Source organism: Erythrolamprus reginae, chromosome 4 (assembly GCF_031021105.1).
Source record: "Erythrolamprus reginae isolate rEryReg1 chromosome 4, rEryReg1.hap1, whole genome shotgun sequence".
NCBI lineage: Eukaryota > Metazoa > Chordata > Lepidosauria > Squamata > Dipsadidae > Erythrolamprus > Erythrolamprus reginae.
Window position 1 is genome coordinate 61946030 of NC_091953.1, and position 22856 is coordinate 61968885.

The following is a 22856-nucleotide window of genomic DNA, read 5'->3' on the forward strand; positions in this document are numbered from 1 at the left end:
TCGGCTGCATCCACAGTTTACATCACGCTCCCTTTAGCCTTCTGGGAGCCGTAGTGTCTCTTTAGGCACAGCGGCTGAGCCCGCCTCCTCGAAAAGACTACAACTCCCAAGAGGCACCGGGAGGGAAGTGTGGGCGAAGGGGGCGGGCGCCCGCGGAGTTGGTCGTGGGAATAGTAGAATGAAAAGGCAGCCAAGTCGGCAAAATAAAGGTGAGTGAGTGAGGGAAGGGAATGTCGGTAGGGAATGGCTCACTGCTTTTCCACCCAGCCAGCCCCTTCCCACTGAGACAAGGGGGGTCATGCCCCCCTAATTGTTCAATTTCGCCGGGCCCGTGACACCACTCCCAGTAGTACCGGTCTATCGGCGGCCCTGGAGATGGGACACCTTTCCCCCAGGCTTTTTTATATTTTATGTTCGGTATGTATGTGTTGTTTGGTTTTTAAATATGATAGGGTTTTATATGCTTCTTTTTTAATATTAGATTTGTTTCGCTATAATATTTTTTTATTATTGTTGTGAGCCGCCCCGAGTCTTTGGAGAAGGGCAGCATACAAATCTAATAAATTATTATTATTAATTATTGTTATTATTACTGTGCTGACTCTTGTAAACAGAATATCAAAGTATATTGTTTGCTTTTATTTTTTCTTAAAAATGCTAAGAAAACTAATTTATAAATAAACAGAAGGCACAGAACCAAAACCAAAATCAAAACAGCTGGTGTATTCAATTAATAAAATCCTCTTTATGGGATCCTCCTCTTCCTCGCAAGAGGCAGCAGAATTGTGTGGCTATCCAGGCCTTAAAGTCATGCCATCTCATCATGATCACCTGATCTTTTAGCATACCCTAAATTCAGTGCTACAAATTCTTTTTAAAAAATCCTGTGCCAAATACCCCCCCCCCTTTCTCCCTTTGCTCTCCTCAGCACCTACTTCTACACAGTGGCACCGACAATTATTGTCTTTCAGTAAAGAAAAACCTTTCTTTCTTTCAGTAAAATCTTAATAGTGTTTCAGCATTCTGCACAGCACAAAAATAGCTGTCTTGGTTTTCTTGCTGAATTCGATAGGCACTGAACAAAAACAGAAAGTGTGCTTTCTATTAAGGGGGGGGAAATTCTGAGGAAGGAGAAAAATTATTTGAAAAGAAGAAGGCTGTGACAGGAAGCAAAGTACAGTATCATCAAAGATTTCCTAAGACACCTTTTCATAATTAATGTCACAGATATTGGTAGGAAATTTGGTATGCCTTGACAGTGTGTGCAAAGCTCTAAATGGACAAAATTACAATTATTTGTTAAAAGAAAAAAAGCATAAAAATATAATAGATTGTTTTGTAAAACATGTACATAGCTCTGCATACCTGGCCTGGTGGTAATTCTTTGGGTTGTTTCAGGATAAACTGAAGCATTTGGAAAAATAAATGCTGCACCTCCTGGAAGTAAGAACAAAAAAGATCTGTCATTATTGCTTTTCTATATATATTGAAATATATGTGTGAATATCATGAATATTTTGGAATAACAATTGTGAGATTTGACTGCAGCAGATGGCTTAATTTCCCCCATATGAAATAATTCCAATTATAGTATATTATCCCAATATGTCAGCAGACTGTATATTTTCACTTAATTATTCAATTGTCATTAGTACAGAAATTACTTGTTTTAATGCAAACATAAGTAACAGCAGGTCTGCCAGACATGCAGAGATATACTGAACAACTATTTTTTTTACAGTGTGTAACTTTTTTATTGTGATTCTTTACAGGAAGATTGTTTTAGGGGAGGGATATAAGGTCACTGAGATATATATTGGATTAAATCTCATGCTATTTATCACTCAATGCCTACATCCCTTATTGTTTTGATAAAACTGAACTTTGTAACACATCAGCAGAGCTGTTAGTTACAGGCACTGAATTAATAAATAAACATGGGAATATAACACATTGATGTAGAATAGAAAAGACATATATTATATGTACTAATCCTTATAAATGAAGAAATTTAACATAATATGTGCTGTAACTAAGGAATTCAGCTTTAAAATCTCATCAGACAATAAACTCATTGGATGCCAATAATCTTGCCATTGTCTCTTACTGCTTCTCAGTTAACCTTTTTGGTAAAACTCTTGTAATGTTAAAATTGGGGAAAGGACAATGATAAAATTAATAAACTATTAAGTCATGAAACTGAGATTCTATTTAGAACAGGTTTGACAAATTATTATAAGCTAAATTATGAAATGCATGAAGCAGTTTAAAAATGACATCTCTTTCTAAAAGGACAATTGCACAAAGCAAATGTCAAGTTTTTTAAATATTTTATTAATAATATTTCTAAGACCTCAGTGTGTGATTCTGTATTTATTTATACTGGGGAAATCAAAACATACACACATACAGAAAAATTATCAAGTGAAAAAACTATCCTACTTTCTTAAAAAGGGCCCAGAGCTAAGAATTACTATACATGGTTATTTCTGGTCACTAGAAGTTATTAAAACTGTCAGGCATGTTAACAAAAATGAGGCGCCCTGACTTTTTATTTGACCAAATTAGACATTACCAGATCCACAGTTTAAAAAAGTCTTGTTTTAATTACAGGCAGTTGAACCAAAATTAAAGCTATACAATTTCTCTTTTTTCCTTACTCCCTTTGTCTTTTTAAAAATTATTGATCTGATCTGATGGGCAAATAGCTCACAAGCATTAATTAATTGAGTTTGTCTTTAAAGTTATCTAATGATTCACAGCAGCAGTCTATGGAGAGGGGTGGCATACAAATAATAATAATAATAATAATAATAATAATAATAATAATAATAATAGGATTGATAAAAAGGATATGAGAGAAGCTAAATATCCAGAAGCCTAGGAGACTAACCAGATATTTGTTTGGCGCATACAACAGTGGCTCTCAGGTAAGATTTCCTAGTTAAGGGACAAATCCAAAAATTCCTCCCTCTTCATTACTTCATTATTTACTACATATTTAGATTGCACCATTTGAAGATATTTAAAGTAGTTCCACTGGTTTTAAAAGTACAGATAGAATAAAGATTAAGCTTGCAAAAAGATTAGAACAACTGATACGTTTCAGCCTCTTAAAATCACAATTTTTCTTTCTCAAATGAACTGCATAATAAGAATCTGATCTCACTGTATGTAGAACATTATAAGGTCAGCAAGCCAGCTAGACTAGTGTTCTTTATTCCTTCCATTTCCTTCCTTTTGCACAAGTACAATTTTTTCTCCCCATGGAAGACCAATCAAAAATTTAGTTCCTTCGCTAATATAAGACGACGCAGCAAAAGCTGTCCTGCTATTTTCTTTTGTTTTATTTACTTGGTAGAAAAAACTACCAGGAGAACTAATGATGGGTATATTCCATGTGAATCTCATAATTGTGTTCATATTTATATAGGAAAGCCATAGGTGACTATATTGAACAATATTGCCTCAAGAGTGCTAAATGTTTTACATGTTTATGAAATGCAGTGGGTGTATGAAATTACCATCAATATTAAAACATATACGACAGTCTTAAGCACTCTTTAAAAAAAATAATATTACAGTCAACACGTATCTCTTAGACAGAAATACTGAACTTTAAAAATGGCCTATAAAAAGGGGAGTAGGGACAGCATTACCTGTATTTCTAGCATGCATTAACCGTGGAGAGTTTTGTAAAGCCTTATCAACATCATCTGAAGTCAAATGTGGAAGAGGAGCTACAAAACAAAAAGCAACGCCAAGAATTTTAAAAAAAGATAGTCAGAATTATCTTACTAACCATTTTCTTTTAGTATACTAGGTTTATTTATGATCATGAGCTCATTCGTGCCTTTGTGGGAGCGGGTTTGTGATTGGTTTTCTATTGGAAGCAGGGAGTTTTAAGTCAGAATAATATTAAAGAATGTCTATATTCATTGTGAAATTTGTGAAAAATACTGCATGTCATATTGGTGTTGCACTGCCTGATATTAAAATAATGGTCACTTACATTTTTTAAAAATTTAGAATCAGAGTGTTTTCTATATGCCTTAAATAACAAATTCATTTTGTTCTTCTCCTACTTTTAAATGCTATATATTACTTTATATTATTTATATTTGAGGGGCTTTTCTTGAACCTGAAAACATCAGTTTTAATATTCTAAAGTGCTAATTTTGTTGCATAGAACACATGCCTGAATATACTCAAAATCAGTATGTCTATGATTTCATTTAGAATTAACATTTCAGAAATGGAAAGAAAGTGAAGTTATGTGACCAGAAAAAACTATTATTACCCATTCTAATCATATAATATACATATATTGTTTTAGTTTTTGATTTCTTAAAAATATCCAATAATTTCCTAACTGAAAGAATTTAGCATCTTATAAGCTTATTTCTTTATAAAAAAGTTAAATCTATGCATTTCTTACTTTCTCTGAGGTAGTGTAGGTGTGAAAGAAGAATGTCTGCATTGTAGCTCGGTGTGAGCCTCTGGAAGTCATCTTTGGTCATCTTACACAACTCCTTTCCATCAATATCTTGAAATAACATGATGTCCACATCTAGGAGGCCATATTCCTTGACAGCCCATTCTAGCCATTGGCGTACATGGTCTGTACTCCATAAGGTAGGATCTGTTTTGAAAGCAGAAAATGTAATTTTGTTAAAGGTGTGAAAAAATATCTAAGTTCTTTCTCCAGGGCAAACATGTTCTACTGATTAATTTTATTAAAATAATTCTAAAATTCTTTCTTTTATTAACTTAAAAAGACTGTGTAATAGAAGACTCTGGGAACAGATTTGTTCTTGAATCTGGGAGACGGAGAAAGGTGGTGATGGTGGGAGGAAACCTTAAAATAGATTTGCAAAATAGGTGGGAAATTGAGAAAGACTGTAGCACAGCATTTATTTTGGTGGTGCAAAATATGGCTTGGATAGAGTATATAGAAATCTATTTTAATAGAAAAGCCTTTGATATTAAATAATTGGAATATCAACTAAAGGTATAAAACAGCCTAACTCCACCAACTAATTGATACATTCTTTTCTATATGGCCATTTTTGTAACATTTTGTTCTGTCTTCCTCAATTTATTTGCCACCCACTATATATAGAAGTGATTCTGGTATATCAGCAGAGATAAATATTCCTAACATTATTCATTAGTAAATACTTGCTCTAGAACAGATCTTTAACACTTTTCTGTAGAATTTTCCCTATTGCAGTGTGAAATATACTATGCATATATGTGGTTTAAAGACAGCAGCAAAATAACTGAATTAAACAAACTCATTACATAGTATTTCATTACTTAAATGTAAAATAAGTTTTTCTTATTTTCAGATCCTGAGAAGCAGGCATATATTTAGACTGTGTACCATGACAACCAGCATGATGCTCTCTAAAATTTTTGGTAGCAACTGAAATAAACATTTTTCTTCAACATATTTGAACACAGAAGATCAGGGAATGGCAGTTAAGAAGCTACTTGAAATAATAGTATGACAACCTGAACGAGGCTCTTCTTTGTACTTTCTGTGTTTTTAAAGATTATTTTTATACTTTTAGTTATGTATTTTTAATTAATTAATTATTGATATTGATTATGAATGCCATTGTTGAGTGAGGCAGATATATAAAACCATAAAATGAAATATATGAATAATAATAAGCCTTTAATTTCATTTGTCAGTCCTTCTGTTTGTTTTTGTAATAACGTATCCTTAGATTTAATTGTTCTAATAAAATCATATATAACATTGTCAGACAGAAAGAGGCAAAGCATAATGTGCCTATAGTCTCCTTTTCCCCCAGGTTAATCCTAATTTGAATGCAACGACCAAAATTAACAATACAAAAAAATACAACATTTTTTTCTTACAAATCTCAGAAAAAAATATATAAATATAATTACAAAACCCCCAAATAAATAAAGGTAAAACAAGACAAAAATTCCTGATCTCAGTATCTCAGTGTTTTATCTCTTCCAGCCTGTGTCCTGTGAAAAAATAAGTTAAACAAGTTTCCTTTGTGTGTCAATGCATTACTCCTACTCTTCCTACTCCTCCTACTCCCTCTTTCCTTCCTTCTTCTTTTTCTCCTCCTTCTCCTTCTTGAATCTATGCATAAACTGCTTTGGAAAATGTTGAAAACATAATTTTACTAAATTAAACATCACACTGTTAATTTCAATGGAGAAGAATTAAGTGTCTGCTCTAGTTGCATTCTGAAATCAGTATGGGATTTGGACATTCCTAATACGAATGGATGGTCTTTACTGTATTTAGTGATAAGGTACATTGTCCTTAAATAGTTATTTAAAAATATTTGCTCACCTGCTGGAACAATAACTCTTCGTTCATTGGTGGTCATATTCGGTGGAGGGATGTGCTTTTCTTCCATATAGTTTCCATAGTTCATGCCAACATTTTCAGTATTATTAGTCATCTTTCCACTTTTTGTCATACTGCAGTTGTCAGGGGAAGTCCTAAGGAAACAATTTAAAAATTCCCGGATAATATAGAATATTTAAAAAAAAAAAAAAGTTGAGAAGTGAAGGAAGTACTCCAAGAAAAAAAATTATGTGCTGCTCATCTGTAATCTCAGGAACCGTCTCGCAGTTTTGCTTCTGTTAGCTTTTGAAATCTACAGTGGATGTCAGAGATCCAGATGGAACAGAGAGTTCAATCATGAAATTTTAGGAGATGCAACTCTAAAAGTTCTATTTTTTAAAAAACATTTAAATGTTTACTTTGTTTTCTTATTATTCCACAAGTCACTGAAATGCAAAGTATTATAATTCAACATAAAATAATATGATTAAAATATACATAATATTAATAGATAAATATTATTATGATAAATAAGAGCCTATATGCCCAATACTTGAGATCAGATTAATACATTTACACTAGTTTGTTCCAGAATATTTAGTTCTTTAAATTTATTTATCACTTGGGAAAGTAGATTTCCTCAAACTTGTGGCTGTCACAGAGTCCTTGGCAATTTGGGCACTTGGCAACTGGCACACCATGTTTCGGTCATGTGATTTCATTTGGTTGTCCTTATCTTATAATTTGGAAATAATTGAGTCATATATGCAATTTGTATACTGTACTGTTGTGTAATTAAATACATTATTTCAAATTAAGCGCAATACAGCACTTATAAGCCACTCAAGTAGTTTGACTTAGAGCTGTGCAGTCTCAGGAAAGTGCTTCATTCTGACAAAAGGTTTATGAACATCACTATTTTACAACACCTTCCAAAAACCACATAGATCTCTGCTTCTAAACATCAGAAGGGTATCTCACGTCACTTGAAGAAATGGGCTTCTGCCCAGCCAGCCACAAAGTCCACTATTTAGGCAGTTGATAGGCAAAGAAATAAATCTTCTTTGACTCATTTAATAAAAGTTAATTAGTCATACTAATGTTAATAATTTACCAAGAATAGCAATAGCACTTATGTACTGCTTCACAGCCCTTTGTAAGCGGTTTACAGTGTCACCATATTGTGCCCAACAATATGGGTCTTTATTTTACTCAGAAGGTTGGAAAGCAGAGTCAACCTTGAGCCAGTGAGGATCAAACACAATACAGTCTGCAATACTGCATTCTAACCATTGCATATCTATCACTCTTCCAATAAGAACCTCAATAAAAAGCAGAAAAATACAATTTGAACTAGAATTCATCTTCCTTCCTTCCTTCCTTCCTTCCTTCCTTCCTTCCTTCCTTCCTTCCTTCCTTCCTTCCTTGCATATCTATCACTCTTCCAATAAGAACCTCAATAAAAAGCAGAAAAATACAATTTGAACTAGAATTCATCTTCCTTCCTTCCTTCCTCCCTCTCTTCCTCATGTATACATACATATATACATCTGCTAACTTTCACCACCAAATAGTATCAGTCTTTTTTATCTTTCCAGTTGCTCTGCACAACTTTATCAAATTTATTCCCAGCCTCCCCGTTACCTCCTGCTATCTTGCTGCTGAATTCCTCTACACTCAGCCTTTAAAATTCCATCTTCTCTGAGTCAGTATCTTTTGTCCATACTTGCTCTTAGTGCCTATTCCGATTCTCAGTCATCCTTTTTCAAAGGGAAGCTGGGCATGTTTTTCCTTGAAGACATTTCACTTCTCATCCAAGAAGCTTCTTCAGTTCTGACCAAATGGTGGAGGATGGAAGGACATGTATTCCTTGCAGTAATCTGGTCATTAGCACTCTTTCTGAGTGCTGAGGTGATGTTGAGGTAATGTGGACCACCTGAATAGTGAAAATGGATGTGGAATGTTCTTGGAACTGCTGAAAGGACTGTGTTGTAAACAGGAGATAGGTGATGTCATGTCCCTCCCACTTTGTTGAGATACAACAGGCTGCTGCATGGTTTTTTTCCACCCCTTTGGTCCCTTGGTTTGAAAGATGAGTCAAAGAGGCCATCTACATTAAAACTGAACAGCCCTTTTTCAACACAGGGAAAGCGATATTGACACCACCCCAGTCCCCTCCCCCCCAATTGTTCTGTCGGGCTCTCTGGTAGAATCCTCCCAAAAATTCACAGGTACAAATTTCAGACATACACACGTTTGAAAATTCAAAACAATGTTCCTTATAAAGAAAATTCACTTAAACCAAGCCCTCTTTTGGTATGAGCACTTGTCTCCAAACAAACTGGTAATTTGTACAAGTCCCTTATCAGTTCTGTGATACTTAGCTTGCAGCTGTGAGGCAATTCACAGTCCTTCTTCTTTCACAAAGTGACACACACTTTGCTGTGGTTTAGTTTCAAAGCGGGGAAAAATCAGCACACAAAAAGTCAAAGTCAGTAAAGCAGTCACGGAACACAACGATCAGATAATCCTCCACAATGGCCAAACCCACAGGCTGCTATTTATAGCAGCCTCACTAATTACCACAGACCCACCCAACCACAGGTGGCCTCATTTTCTTTGATAATAATCTCTCAGTTGTTGTTGCCTATGCATCGCTCTCCTCATGCGTGGCTGTATCATTAACTCTTGTTCTGAATCCAAGGAGGAGCTAGATAATTGATCTCCTTTTGAGCTGTCTGCCACACTCTCCTCACTGTCACTCATGTCTTCTTGGTCAGAGGAGCCTTCATCATCAGATTCCACCGGGGGCAAAACAGGCCTGCAGCATGTGGATGTCTCCCCCACATCCACAGTCCTTGGGGCAGGAGCAGGTTAGCCAGAGCTAACCACAACATCAATAAATCTCCAAGTGGCCTAAATGACTCTCAGAAAGAGTACTAACAACCAGATGACTGCAAGGAATTCTTCCATCTTCCACCATTCAGTGAGAACTGAGAAGGTTCGTGGAGGAGATGCGAAAAGTCTTCAAAGAAAAACAAAGTCCAGTTACTTTTTGAAAAAGCACCTTTGGGATACTTGGAGGGATAGGTCCACAGCCATCACCAAGTTTCCTCTCATAAGAAAGTGAGAATTGAATCAGTTGTTTCTGAATGTGCTGTGTGCATGAATGTTGGAAGTACTTCAAAGCCGAAGTCCAACTTGTCTTTGCTTAAGTTCTGTGTTTCCGTTAGATTTTCTCTATAGGAACCAAATACATTCTGATAAATAAAGACAATTGGCAGCATGATTTTACCTTGAAGCATTAGTGGTCTACAGTGATCCCCCGTTTATTGCGTCCCCAACCATTGCGAACAGGGTACTTCATGATTTTTCAACCCGGAAGTCAAAATACCATCTACGCATGCGTGCCCGTTTTTTCTATGGGCACGCATGCGTAGATGGCAACCGGGAGATCAGCTGCTGGGCGGCTTCCCTGGGTCTTCCCCCTCTTGCTGGCGTCAGCGAGGAGTTTCCCCACCGCCCACGCAAACTCCTCGCTGCCGCCCGCCCTTCGCCCGCCCACGCCGTTCATTCTCGCCGCTTTCGAGCTGAGTCCTGAAGCGAATTCGCTCCCGGACTCAGCTCGAAAGCGCCGAGAGCCAGCGTGGACAAGCCGTTCGTTGGCGCTGGCTATCGGCGCTTTTGAGCTGAGTCCGGAAGCGAATTCGCTCCCGGACTCAGCTCGAAAGCGCCGAGAGCCAGCGCCCCCCGGACCCCCAACCCGGGTTTGGGGGGCTGCTAGGAAGCCCCCCATGCCGGCGGCAAACAGCCGCGCCGCCCCCAATCTTCGGCTCCTCGCTAGCGCTGTGGGAGTAAAAACACCATCTGCACATGCGCAGATGGTGTTTTTACTTCCGCAGCGCTACTTCGCGAAAACCCGCTCGTTGCGGGGGGTCCTGGAACGGAACCCTCACAACGAGCGGGGGATCACTGTATTCCTGACTCTCTAACTAAAAATAAAGTGAATGAAGGTAAATCATAAACAATAGTAGGTAAATGAATTTACAAGCTATTAGGAAGCTCCATGGGTTCAAAGCTCCATTATTATCTATGCCTGGCATATTCAGTTATTCAGCAATTTCAAGTGTAAAGGAAAGAACAAAGCATTCTTTTAATACTGATAATACTGTAGTGGCATTCTGTTATAAATACATGCTATTCCTCCTCAGCAGAAGTAACAATATTTTCATTAATGCCAAGAGTATGCAAAATTTTCTAAACTTGAAATATTCCACAGTCATTCTGACTCTTCTAAACTAAGAATATAACTATATCATGCTGTCCTACTGAGATAAGTCATATAAACCAAAGCTGTTTGGAGTCCTCAATGATTTTAAAGAATATTTAAAGACCAAATATTTAAGAATTTCTGGTAAAGAACACATAATTATATATGAAGGGCTATATGGAGCATATGGACATCTTAAAGCAGCCCCACTTTTTTTAGTTTCAGGTTTTAAGATGTTTCTGTGAAATTATGTTCATGTGCCTAATTCGTTGCAAATCATTGAACCCAGTTCTCTGCAAAGAAGCCCTATCAAGAAATTCATTAGGGATTCAGAACTGGGATATGGTTTAGAATAGCCACATAAAAAGGTAAACTCTCTTTCAAATCAATGCAGAATCCTGATGGCAGTTTGGACAGATCCACTTGGGATCAATATAGAACAAATTTATAAATGTCACATTTTTTAAAAACAATATTAGAAAAAGGTAAAATAAATAATAATAATAATAATAATAATAATAATAATAATAATAATAATAATATATTAGATTTGTATGCCGCCCCTCTCCGAAGACTCGGGGCAGCTCACAACAATAATAAAAACAATATTATAGTAGAACAAATCTAATATTAAAAAACATATAAAATCCTATCATTATTTAAAAAACCAAACAACAAATTCATACCAAACATAAAATAAAATATAAAAGAGCCTGGGGGAAAGTGAGTCTTGAGTAGTTTACAAAAGACAGGGAGGGTGGCGGCAGTTCTAATCTCCGGGGGGAGTTGATTCCAGAGGGCCGGGGCCACCACAGAGAAGGGTCTTCCCCTGGGGCCCGCCAAACGACATTGTTTAGTCGACGGGACCCAGAGAAGGCCAACTCTGTGGGACCTTATCAGTCGCTGGGATTCGTGTGGTAGCAGGCGGTTCCGGAGGTACTCTGGTCCAATGGTCATAACCAACACTTTGAATTGTGACTGGAAACTGATCGGCAGCCAGTGCAAGCCACGGAGTGTTGTAGAAACATGGGCAAATCTTGGAAGCCCCATGATGGCTCTCGCAGCTGCGTTCTGCACGATCTGAAGTTTCCAAACACTTTTCAAAGGTAGCCCCATGTAGAGAGCATTGCAGTAATCGAACCTCGAGGTGATGAGGGCATGAGCGACTGTGAGCAATGACTCCCTGTCCAAATAGGGCCGCAACTGGTTTACCAGGCGAACATGGGCAAACGCCCTCCTCGCCACAGCCGAAAGATGATGTTCCAATGTCAGCTGTGGATTGTTTTCCAGCTGTTGGGATGGTGTTTCTAAACCGAAGAGCCAGCGCTGTCCAAAGATGTCTCTGTGGTCATATGGCCAACATGACTCAATGCCAACGGCACACAGAGCATTGTTAATTTCCTACCAGAGTAGTCCCTATTTTGCTACTTGAATTTTTTACTTGCTTTTGAACTGCTGGGTTGGGAAAATCTGGGTTAAGTAATGGGAGCTCACCCCATTACGCACTGCTAGGGATTCGAACCAGTGAACTGCCGACCTTCTGATCGACCACTCAGCATCTTAGCCACTGAACCGCCACATCCCTAAAAATAGAAACATAGAAGACTGACGGCCGAAAAAGACCTCAATATCCATCTAGTCTGCCCTTATATTATTTTTTGTATTTTATCTTAGGATGGATATATGTTTATCCCAGGCATGTTTAAATCCAGTTACTGTGGATTTACCAACCACGTCTGCTGGAAGTTTGTTCCAAGGATCTACTACTCTTTCCGTAAAATAATATTTTCTCATGTTGCTTTTGATCTTTCCCCCAACTAACTTCAGATTGTGTCCCCTTGTTCTTGTGTTCACTTTCCTATTAAAAACACTTCCCTCCTGAACCTTATTTAACCCTTTGACATATTTAAATGTTTTGATCATGTCTCACCTTTTTTCCTTCTGTCCTCCAGACTATACAGATTGAGTTCATTAAGTCTTTCCTGATACGTTTTATACTTCAGACCTTCCACCATTCTTGTAGCCCGTCTTTGGACCCGTTCAATTTTGTCAATATCTTTTTGTAGGTGAGGTCTCCAGAACTGAACACAGTATTCCAAATGTGGTCTCACCAGCGCTCTATAAAGCAGGATCACAATCTCCCTCTTCCTGCTTCTCATACCTCTAGCTATGCAGCCAAGCATCCTACTTGCTTTTCCTACTGCGCGACCATACCGCTCACCCATTTTGAGACTGTCAGAAATCACTACCCCTAAATCCTTCTCTTCTGAAGTTTTTGCTAACACAGAACTGCCAATACAATACTCAGATTGAGGATTCCTTTTCCCAAAGTGCATTATTTTACATTTGGAAACATTAAACTGCAGTTTCCATTGCTTTGACCATTTATCTAGTAAAGCTAAATCATTTACCATATTACAGACCCCTCCAGGAATATCAACCCTATTGCACACTTTAGAGTCATCGGCAAATAGGCAAACTTTCCCTACCAAACCTTCCCCTATGTCACTCACAAACATATTAAAAAGAATAGGACCCAGAACAGACCCTTGTGGCACACCGCTTGTAACCTATCCCTGCTCAGAATACTCGCCATTAACAATAACTCTCTGATGTCTACGCTTCAGCCAGCTGTAAATCCACTGAACTATCCAGGGATTAAGTCCAATCTTCACTAATTTATCTATAAGCTCTTTATGTGGAACTGTATCAAAGGCTTTGCTGAAGTCCAGATAGGCAATATCCACAGTACCACCTTCATCCAACACCTTTGTGACATAGTCAGAGAAATCAATGAGATTAGTCTGACATGATTTGCCTTCAGTAAAGCCATGCTGATCTGGGTCCAATAAGTTATTGCATTTTAGGTGCTGATTTATCCTCTTTTTGACTAGAGTCTCCATCATTTTAACTATAACTGAAGTCAAGCTAACTGACCTGTAGTTACCAGCTTCTTCTCTACTGCCCTTCTTGTGGATAGGCACAACACTGGCCATTCTCCAATCCTCAGGAACATCTCCTGTTAACAGGGATTGGTTAAACAAATCAGTCAGGGGGGTAGCAATGACAAATCTGAGTTCTTTAAGAACTCTGGGGTGGATGCCATCTGGACCCATTGCCTTATTTATCTTTAATATTTCAAGTTCTTCTAAGACATAGGCTTCTAAGATCACTGGAGCTGAATCCGTACAGCTGGAAGCAATGCTATATGCATCTATAGTATTATATTGTAAGGTGTCTTTTGAGAAAACTGAATAGAAGTAGCTATTGAAATGGTCAGCAATCTCCTTATTCCCATCAATGCATGTATTATTCCCGGTACTAAGCTTCGTGATGCTGCAGTTTTTCTTCTTCCTATCACTAATATATCTGAAGAAGGTTTTATCCCCCTTCTTTACAGATTTGGCAATTTCTTCCTCTTTTGAGGCTTTAGCAGCATATATTATCTGTTTCATCTCCTTCTGTCTCATTTTATACACCTCTCTATCAGCTATACTTCCAGATTCTTTATACCTCCTATAGGCATCTTTATACCTCCTATATACATCTATTTTATACATCCACCACGTTCCTAAAATAGGATATACATCCACTTTAACTATGGAAAGGTTATTTACAGACGCATACAGTATTTGACCTGACTCAAAGTCAAGGCTAACCAAGGCATGCAGAGAAGGCAAGTGAATTCATAACAACAACTTAGCAAAGCTGGATGATATGTGGGTTTTGTCTTCTTTATTTTTGCATATGCATTTGTGTGATTTCATACTTAAATAAGCATGGCATCTCCCTTATATTCTTCCTTGGAAAGAGAAATAGGAGACAGACAAGTGTTTCAAAGGCTTGCTCTTACTTTCATATTTAGGAAAATCTATGTAGACACAAATTAAAATAAAGCTACACTTTACAGATTTGGTTGTTTTTCCCCTCTCATTTTACCTTGAGCCGTTAACTTGATTTGGGGTGCATTCCATTTTTATGGTGACTCTGGCTGGAGGCTGAGATAACCAGTCCTGTTGGGGGATACGTGGACTCATCTTTGATGTTTGCCCATATTCACTGGAAGAAGAAGCAGTCATCTCTGACTTAGCAAGATGGGGAGTCCCGTAGGCACACTCAAACAAAGACTGGTCTTCACTTACAACTGATAATGCTTCCTGCAATTGAAAATAAAAAAAATTAAAAACAACCAAGATCAATTAAATTAATAATTGATTTATTATTAAGTAACTGTGCCCTGACTCCAGACAACTAATAAAAAGCAAAGTAAATAAGAAATGCATCCAAAGGAAGAAAGAAAATGTAGTATATAGGCAGGCTCATTTTTAAAAATAAGGCATTAAATAGCATTTATTTTCCCATAAAGCAATTATTTTCTTCTTTTTCTTCTTCTTCTTCTTCATCATCATCATCATCATCATCATCATCATCAACAACAACAACAAAAGCCAGTCCGAACACACAGGGCAGAGAACAGCCAGCGTGCCTTTCGTCCTCTGTCCTAATCTCTCTTTTATGCTTCTACTAATTCCATGTATATGAACTCTATTATTCCCAATGATTATTTCTTCTTTGTTATTCCTAACGCCTTATCTTTTCTTTTATTGATGTATTTTACTATGATTGTGTCCTTTGAAACCTACATTATGTATTGACAAAATAAATAAATAAAAATAAATAAAATAAATAAATAATTTATCTTGCTCTCATCAACTGAGAGCATAAACTGAAAGAGAATTCTCTACCAGATTTTAGGATAGGGGTAGACTTGTATGTAAGGAAGAGTCCCTATGATATTTTTAACTTTAATCCATACTTAGGTTTTAAAAGTCAACATTAATACTTGGAATTGTTTCAATAAATGCCAATAAAAGAAAAAAATACAAAAGGGGCAGAAAATTATACTTTTTTAAAAAAAAAAGCTCTGATCTATCCAGATGAAACTATGCATATAAGAACAGGTTTTGTCACTTTCAGCAATTTCAGTATGAATATCAATTTTTTTTAAAAAATGTGTGTTTCTTTCATGTGCAGAAAGTTGCTGTGCTGTGCTATATCTGCATGTGCAAAAGGTCTCTTTTCATAATTTTCCCTTAAATGTAAATGAGAATACTGTATAATAAAATGAATAACAGAAAGTAGATTTTTTTTACATAATGTTTTCTAAAACAAAAGAACTGAGGAAGTTGAAATGTTTACAGGTGCTGTTTTAGGAATAGTACTGTTCATAAATGTTATAATATGTAATATTATTATATGATATGTTATAATATGTAATAATATGTAATATTGACAGAGGATATGTAACAGAGGAATCATTGAGTCTGTCATCTGCACCTCTATAACTGTCTGGTTTGGTTCTGCAACCCAACAAGACCGACACAGACTTCAGAGGATAATCAAAACTGAAGGAAAAACAATTGCTGCCAACCTGCCTTCCATTGAGGACCTGTATACTGCACGAGTCAAAAAGAGTGTGCTGAAAATATTTACTGACCCCTCGCATCCTGGACATAAACTGTTTCAAATCCTACCCCCAAAATGTCGCTACAGAGCACCACACACCAAGACAATTAGATACAAGAAGAGTTTTTTTCCAAAATGCCATCACTCTACTAAACAAATAATTCCCTCAACACTGTCAAACCTTCTACTAAGTCTGCACTACTATTGCTACTAGTTTTTTCTCATCATTCCTCTCACCCATCTCCTCCCACCTATGACTGTAGGACTGTAACTTGTTGTTTGTATCCTTAAGATTTTTATTAATATTGATTGTTTCTTCATTGCTTATTTGACCCCTATGACAATCACTAAGTGTTGTGTCTCATGATTCTTGACAAATGTATATTTTCTTTTATGTACATTGAGAGCATCTGCACCAAAGACAAATTCCTTGTGTGTCCAATCACACCTGGCCAATATAGAATTCTATTCTATTCTATTCTATTCCATTCCACTCCACTCCATTCTATTCTATGTCTAGGAGTGCACCCATTACTATTGTAATCCAATCATTTTACTGATGGCCACCTTTACCAGCATTTTAGACCAATCAAGACAGCTACCCTGTCAAGCTCGAAACATGCTTATGCTGTTGCAACCATTATCACCTCTCAGTTTGCCAAAGAAGTAACAGTAGAGGAGGGGAGAATTGTAATGTAGATTCCTCCAGACATCAGGAGAGCAACCCATGGGAACCAAGGACATTTCAACAGGTGGGTAAGATCCTCAAAAGTATTTTCTCATAATAATTCAACTGCTTTTAATTGGACAATGTGACCTGCACCAAGACAGGAAGGGAGGATTCTAAACTTTAATTGTACAGAATTTCTCAGGAAATAGCCAGCGCTGGTTTTGCCTTAATCTGTGTCGAAATGATGTACCCAATAAAGCTTTGCCTAAAGAGATTGGATTATTTCGATTGGACCTGCTTGGTTGGGTTCATCAGTCAGAACCTTGACATACCCTTTGTTATAATGTGTCCAAAATATGATAATTGTTGCTTAGTTAATGTGCGTCCTCAAGTGAGAACTGTGGTTTGATTTGTTCTAAGATTTGTTGTAGGAGTAGGTGTTGGGTAGCCATGGTATTGGTATAATAATCTCCAATGCAAAAATTCAAAAAGCTTCAATATCTTTCTCTCCTGCTTCTTAACATTCCAATATCTGCATCCATAGAAAGTCACAAGTAAAACAATTGCAAGCTTCTGATATCTATAGGTATAGACAGTGTTCCCTCTAATTTTTTTTGGGGGGGGGGCGCGGAAAAGTATAGTGTCTGAGCGGCAGTCCCTTCGGGACTGGGTGGCACAGAAATAATAAATAAACAAACAAACAAACAAACAAACAAATAAAAAACCCACCCTGTTTTGCCTCAGAGAATTTCAAAATAAAATACTGTACTGTGTGTCTATAACAGTGAGCTCATAATAGGGCAACTCTATCAATATCAAAATGCCACTTAAATAGCTGAGCTAGTTTCAAACTAGATTTTGATTTTCTTTCTCTCTTCCTTACTCCCATTCTTTTTCTTTCTCTTTTCCTTCCTCTCTTTTTTCTATCTGTTTCTCTCTCTTCCTCTCTCTCTCCTTCCCTCTCACTCTTTCCCTCTCGGCTTCTGGGCAGGTTTGGAAAACTCTGAGTTGATGATGATTTTTAAGTGAGCGATTGCTCACTGCTCAGCTTAGAGGGAACTATGGGTATAGCCATAATGTTTGAATATCTTTCCCAAAATGTTCATTTTAACCATACTGGGAATAGGAGTGTGTGTGTGTGTGTTGGTGGGGGGGAGTTTCTAACTTAAAGTACTTGTGCCATGAACCTGTACCACCACCACCACCATAAAGTTCCATGAAGCTTTATCTGGTCATACCTAAGGGAAGAAAAGCAGTCTGATGAGACTTTTGCAGAAAATGTGGAAAAGTCAGAAAATTACTGACTTTCATTATTCAAGAATGGCTCCGATTGCTTGCATTTGACACATTCCAAGGGCTAGTCTGAAGCATGTATTTGACAGCTGCTTCCTTTACTGTTGATCCTTTTAAAAGTGGGAATATGTTCTATTTAAATATCATAATTGTTAATTTTAAAGCTCATTGCTATACTTGTCAGCATTAGCTTGATTTTTATTATATTTAATTTTAGTCTCATTTTTCATTGTGCTTCTTTCCTTTGATTATTATTCCCTTTGATTATCTTGCAGTTCATTTGTATTTTTAGCTGTCAGCTGGTAACAAGCTTATAAAATAAAACTCAACTCCAGGTATGATTTAAGAAAACATTCTTCACTAGAGGATAAGCAGCACATTTTATACCACACTTTATACCACATCTCAAGGCTAAAAGAAACCCTCAGTTTCATGGCAATGTTTTATTAATCCTAAATTGAAGGTTAAAATTCCATGACCTTTGTAATCTATTACTTTAGCAATCTGCATACAGGTTTTTTCTCATTACATTATTCCTTGCTTTCACTGGAAAAACTGCCCTGCAAACCTATCTACACATTGTTGTCCATTAAACTGAAATATAAATTGCTTGTAGGAGAACAGTTGATCTTTATGCACATCATTTTAAGTACTTCTATATTCAATTCATTAGTACCTGGAATTACAAGGTTACAAGGTTGAATTATACAGTCCATGGAGTGATACTTGTCTCTGTGTTACAAAAGTTCTCCATTAGTGCTTATTACCAACTTCTTCATTTTATTTTCTTTATTTGTTTTAGCCTGCATCCTTAATGATGCATTGATAATTTATATTTACCTACAGAACATATTTTGAATACAGCTATAAGGTAAGGAGCAAATGAGCATGCGATTATGAGAAAGACAGGGAAAGGGAAGGGAAAGGGAAATATATTCCACTACTTTCTATTATTTAAGCCCATAAGATAATTTTTTAAAAATTGAAAGATTTTTTTTTTAATTGTTGAAAACTAGGAACTGGATATTTTCTGCAGGTTACTAACTTTAGCAGTATAACAAGTGTGTTTCCTACAAATCCTTCCGTTATCTTTTGCAGTACTGCCAACTTCCCAGGAAAACAAAGCATGAACTCTAAGCAACCCACGTCCATAAAACAATGTGTTGTTGCAAAAAGAGTGAAGCTGCTGCTTTGATTGGTTTTGTAAAAAGCACCAAGAAGTAAAAAGAAGCAGGTAGAAGGAACTTCAACTGAAATTGGAAAAGCTGTACAATTATAAAGACAGAGCAGGCACATTGCCAACCATTTCAAAAGACTGGGGTTTCCTAATCAGCCAAACAGGCAATGGAATGGTGTTTTTAATTGTTTCCAGGAATACTTGTAATGTTTCAATATTAAGAAGCCAACAATATTTTCAAGATAATAAGCAGTATATTATTAATATTACAAATGAAATATGAACACCAATCAATTAAAGGAACAACTGACACATAGCATCAGCTCATATCAGGTAGAGCATACCACTTTATCAGTTTAAGTAAGTAAAAATTGGACAAAGATCCAAACTATATGTAATATGTTAACTAGAAGCACATAATTAGAAGCACAATTTCTATGTTTCTATGTTTCTATAAGTAGAACTAATAAGTGCTACTAATTTCAAGGTGTTTAAATAAAATACAATTTAAATAAACTAATGTTTATTAACATTTTTGAAACCACACAACATTGATATGTGTATTTGTGTATGTGTATATACATATATACGTGCAGGTATATGTGTGTGTATGTGTGTGTGTGTGTGTGTGTATAGCATTTTTATATACTGTATGTCTTAAGTATGAGTATGGATAGATAAGATCAGGCAACAGAATTTTATTTTAAATATGGGCCAGTGTGTTCACAGTATAAAAATGATAATAAACGTTATCTTATTATATAAACATTGTTTTTTTCATCTGCCAAAATTCCAAAAGAAATTCATATGCTTTACTTATTTATTTATTTCTTAAACTCCAAATAATTGAATATATGTCTCCTATAAAACCAAAATTTAAAAAAGAACCTAAGTATGAACATTCCATTGTTATACTACTAGTCAGATCCTATGTTTATATTTTTATAGGCTATCAAAGTTTCATGTTCTATTTTTCTTATTGTGGCTAAATCACTGGTCACTGACTATAAATAAATGCATTCAATTTCACACAGACTTTTGACCAATTAATGGGAATCTGGAACTCCTGAAAAGATTTCAGAAAATATATTTTAACATTCTATTAGGATTGCATTTTGCTCACATTGTAAAACTTGATGAGTTGCACATAAAAATGGGGAAGGATATAAATGAAAAATCTGTTATCAATTTTTACTTCAATCAACAATCAAGAAATTAAATAAACACAGAATTGAAAAGGTGGAAGTAAGTGTTCAAACTTGGGTCAACTGTTGCACAAAATTTTTCTGCTGTATGTTGATTTTATATCTGGGAGGAGGATCATATTAATTATTTATTCTCCTTCAATATTGATGTTGCAAAGGATAAACATAACTAATTTGAATAGTTCAGAATATATATCAGTTAGTGCCTTGAAAAATGTAAAACAATAGCCCGAGCCAAAGCAAATATCTGAAACACCCATACCCTGCTATACTGAACACGAGTTTTGCACAATACATTGGGCAGATGCCAGCTATGCTTCCTTTTAGATGTTGGTTGAAAAGTAATATTAAGCCTTGAGCTCCAGGCTTAGATTCTTTCTAAATCAGTACTGTAAAATAAGAGTGCAAAAATTGGTCTGCTAGGTCCCAGAAAAGATCTACTTAATTTAGCATCCCGATTCTAAGAATCCAATTGGATTCATTCTTAAATTTAATTTCTTAAATGAGCTCCTTTGTCAGTCTGCTTAAACTTTCTCTGACTCTGATTATGCATGATTTTCCAGACAGGAATGATTAAACAGAAACAGGAGTTGAGCATTCTGCAAGGCAGGTTTAATTGTTTGCAAAACAAATCTAAATTCACGATTTGGTTGCGCCCGTGTGGGAGTTCTGACTCTGTGGAATACTTTCTTTCAAGAATACATGGTCCTCAGAATACTGATGTCTGACTGTGGGTACCTATCTTGCTTTTGTTTTTTGCACTTTGATGATGCTTTTATTGTGATTGAGTTCTTTTTGTTTTGTCTGTACGGATTATTGCATGTTATTAAGAATCCTCCAGGATCATGTTATATGATTTGTATTAGTAAATATAATAATCTTCTCACCACTGCTATTTTGCATAATCAGTCTATACACTTGGGCTCCCAAAACATATTAAGCATATTTCTGCTTGCTTGGGTTGTCTAACCATGTGTTGCTGATTAATATCCAGAGATATACATGGGGATTTGTTTTTAGCTATAATTTAGTAGAGATGCGTTCTACTAAACCTTAAAGCAGTGTTTTTCAACCAGTGTGCCGCGGCACCCTAGTGTGCTGCGAGACATGGTTAGGTGTGCCGCGAAGCTCAGAGAGAAAGAAAGCAAGAGAGAGAGAGAAAGAAAGAGAGAGAAAGAGCGGGAGAGAAAGAAAACAAGAGAGAGAGAAAGAACAAGAGAAAGCAAGAGAGAGAGAGAGAGAGAGCAAGAGAAATAGAGAAAGCAAGAGAGAGAGAGAAATAGAGGGAGGGAAGGAGAGAGAAAGACATAGAGGGAGGTAGGGAGGGAGAGAGAAAGAGAGCAAAAAAGAGAGGAAGAGAGGAAGAGAAAGAAAGAGGGATGGAGAGACAGAAAGAAAGAAGAAGGAAGGGAGAGAAAGAGGGAGGGAGAAAGAAATAGAGTGAAGGGGAGGAAGAGAGAGAGAGAAAAAAAATGTGTCCAAACTTTTTTTACCCCCCCCCCCCCTGCTCAATGTGCCCCAGGGTTTTGTAAATGTAAAAAATGTGCCACGGCTCAAAAAAGGTTGAAAATCACTGCCTTAAAGTATGAACTAAGAAATAACTACATATAATTTCATCTATCAGTATGCTGGTCATTTCACTCAGTCCACTTTCATTGTTGTTGGGAAAACCCCCTTCTTATATGCCTATATAGTTCTTCATAGGAAGATGTTCCATGCATGTCATTTTTTTAGTTGACTTCTCCCATTATGATACAATATGGGTTTTCAAATTTCTGGCATAGTTCACTCAAGTTGTTCATCCCAGATTCAGTCATTATAAAGTTTCTTTCTCTGTTTCTCTGTTTATGTCTCTATACTGTAGAAATTGTCACAACACTCTGGCTATCCAATAAAAATATGCATCTAAGTTTATGACTGAAAATGTAAAAAATGATACATCAAGTATTTCCACATGATTAATAATCATGTAACTTTTGCGGGATTTAATGTTATTTTGCTCAGGAATCAAAATCCTTTCATTAAAATTCGTTTGCACTAGTATTTTTACACATTAATTTATTACAAGAACTATCTTGTTTGAATAGATTAAGGCAGTTATACTTAATGCATTATTTTCTTTTTCCAGTAATAAATTCATAAAAATCCCAAAGGTATATAAACAATAGTTTAGTAAACTGTGGTAGCAGAGATGAGTATTTGTCACAATTTAAATATCTGAATAAAGGTTAAAGAATAAAAAATAAATAAAATAATACATTCACCAAATCGTAATAGTGTTATTTTCAGGAAATTTTGCTAAATCAATATGTTTAAAGATATAACGCCAATCCAAACCTAATTTTCAAACTATAACATTTTAAGAATAATTTTTCAGTTACTTGTGTGTTTGTATATTATTGGAATTGTCAAAAGGATCATTATTAGTGAATTCA

The 22856-nt window shown here is 36.2% G+C and overlaps 1 protein-coding gene across 2 annotated transcripts in view; it reads right to left on the minus strand.

Moving 5' to 3' along the window:
- The window catches only part of ERG (ETS transcription factor ERG), a 48972-nt gene that overhangs the window by 12925 nt on the left and 13191 nt on the right, over positions 1 to 22856 (minus strand). Inside the window, exons 2-6 of one of the 2 annotated variants that reach the window (XM_070750433.1) lie at positions 14550 to 14767; positions 6344 to 6495; positions 4439 to 4642; positions 3660 to 3740; positions 1366 to 1437 (exon numbers count right to left, since the gene is read on the minus strand). In XM_070750433.1, coding sequence (XP_070606534.1) covers positions 1366 to 1437; positions 3660 to 3740; positions 4439 to 4642; positions 6344 to 6495; positions 14550 to 14767 — 727 coding nt within the window. The remainder of the gene's footprint in view (positions 1 to 1365; positions 1438 to 3659; positions 3741 to 4438; positions 4643 to 6343; positions 6496 to 14549; positions 14768 to 22856) is intronic. The other variant, XM_070750434.1, reaches the window with a different exon arrangement.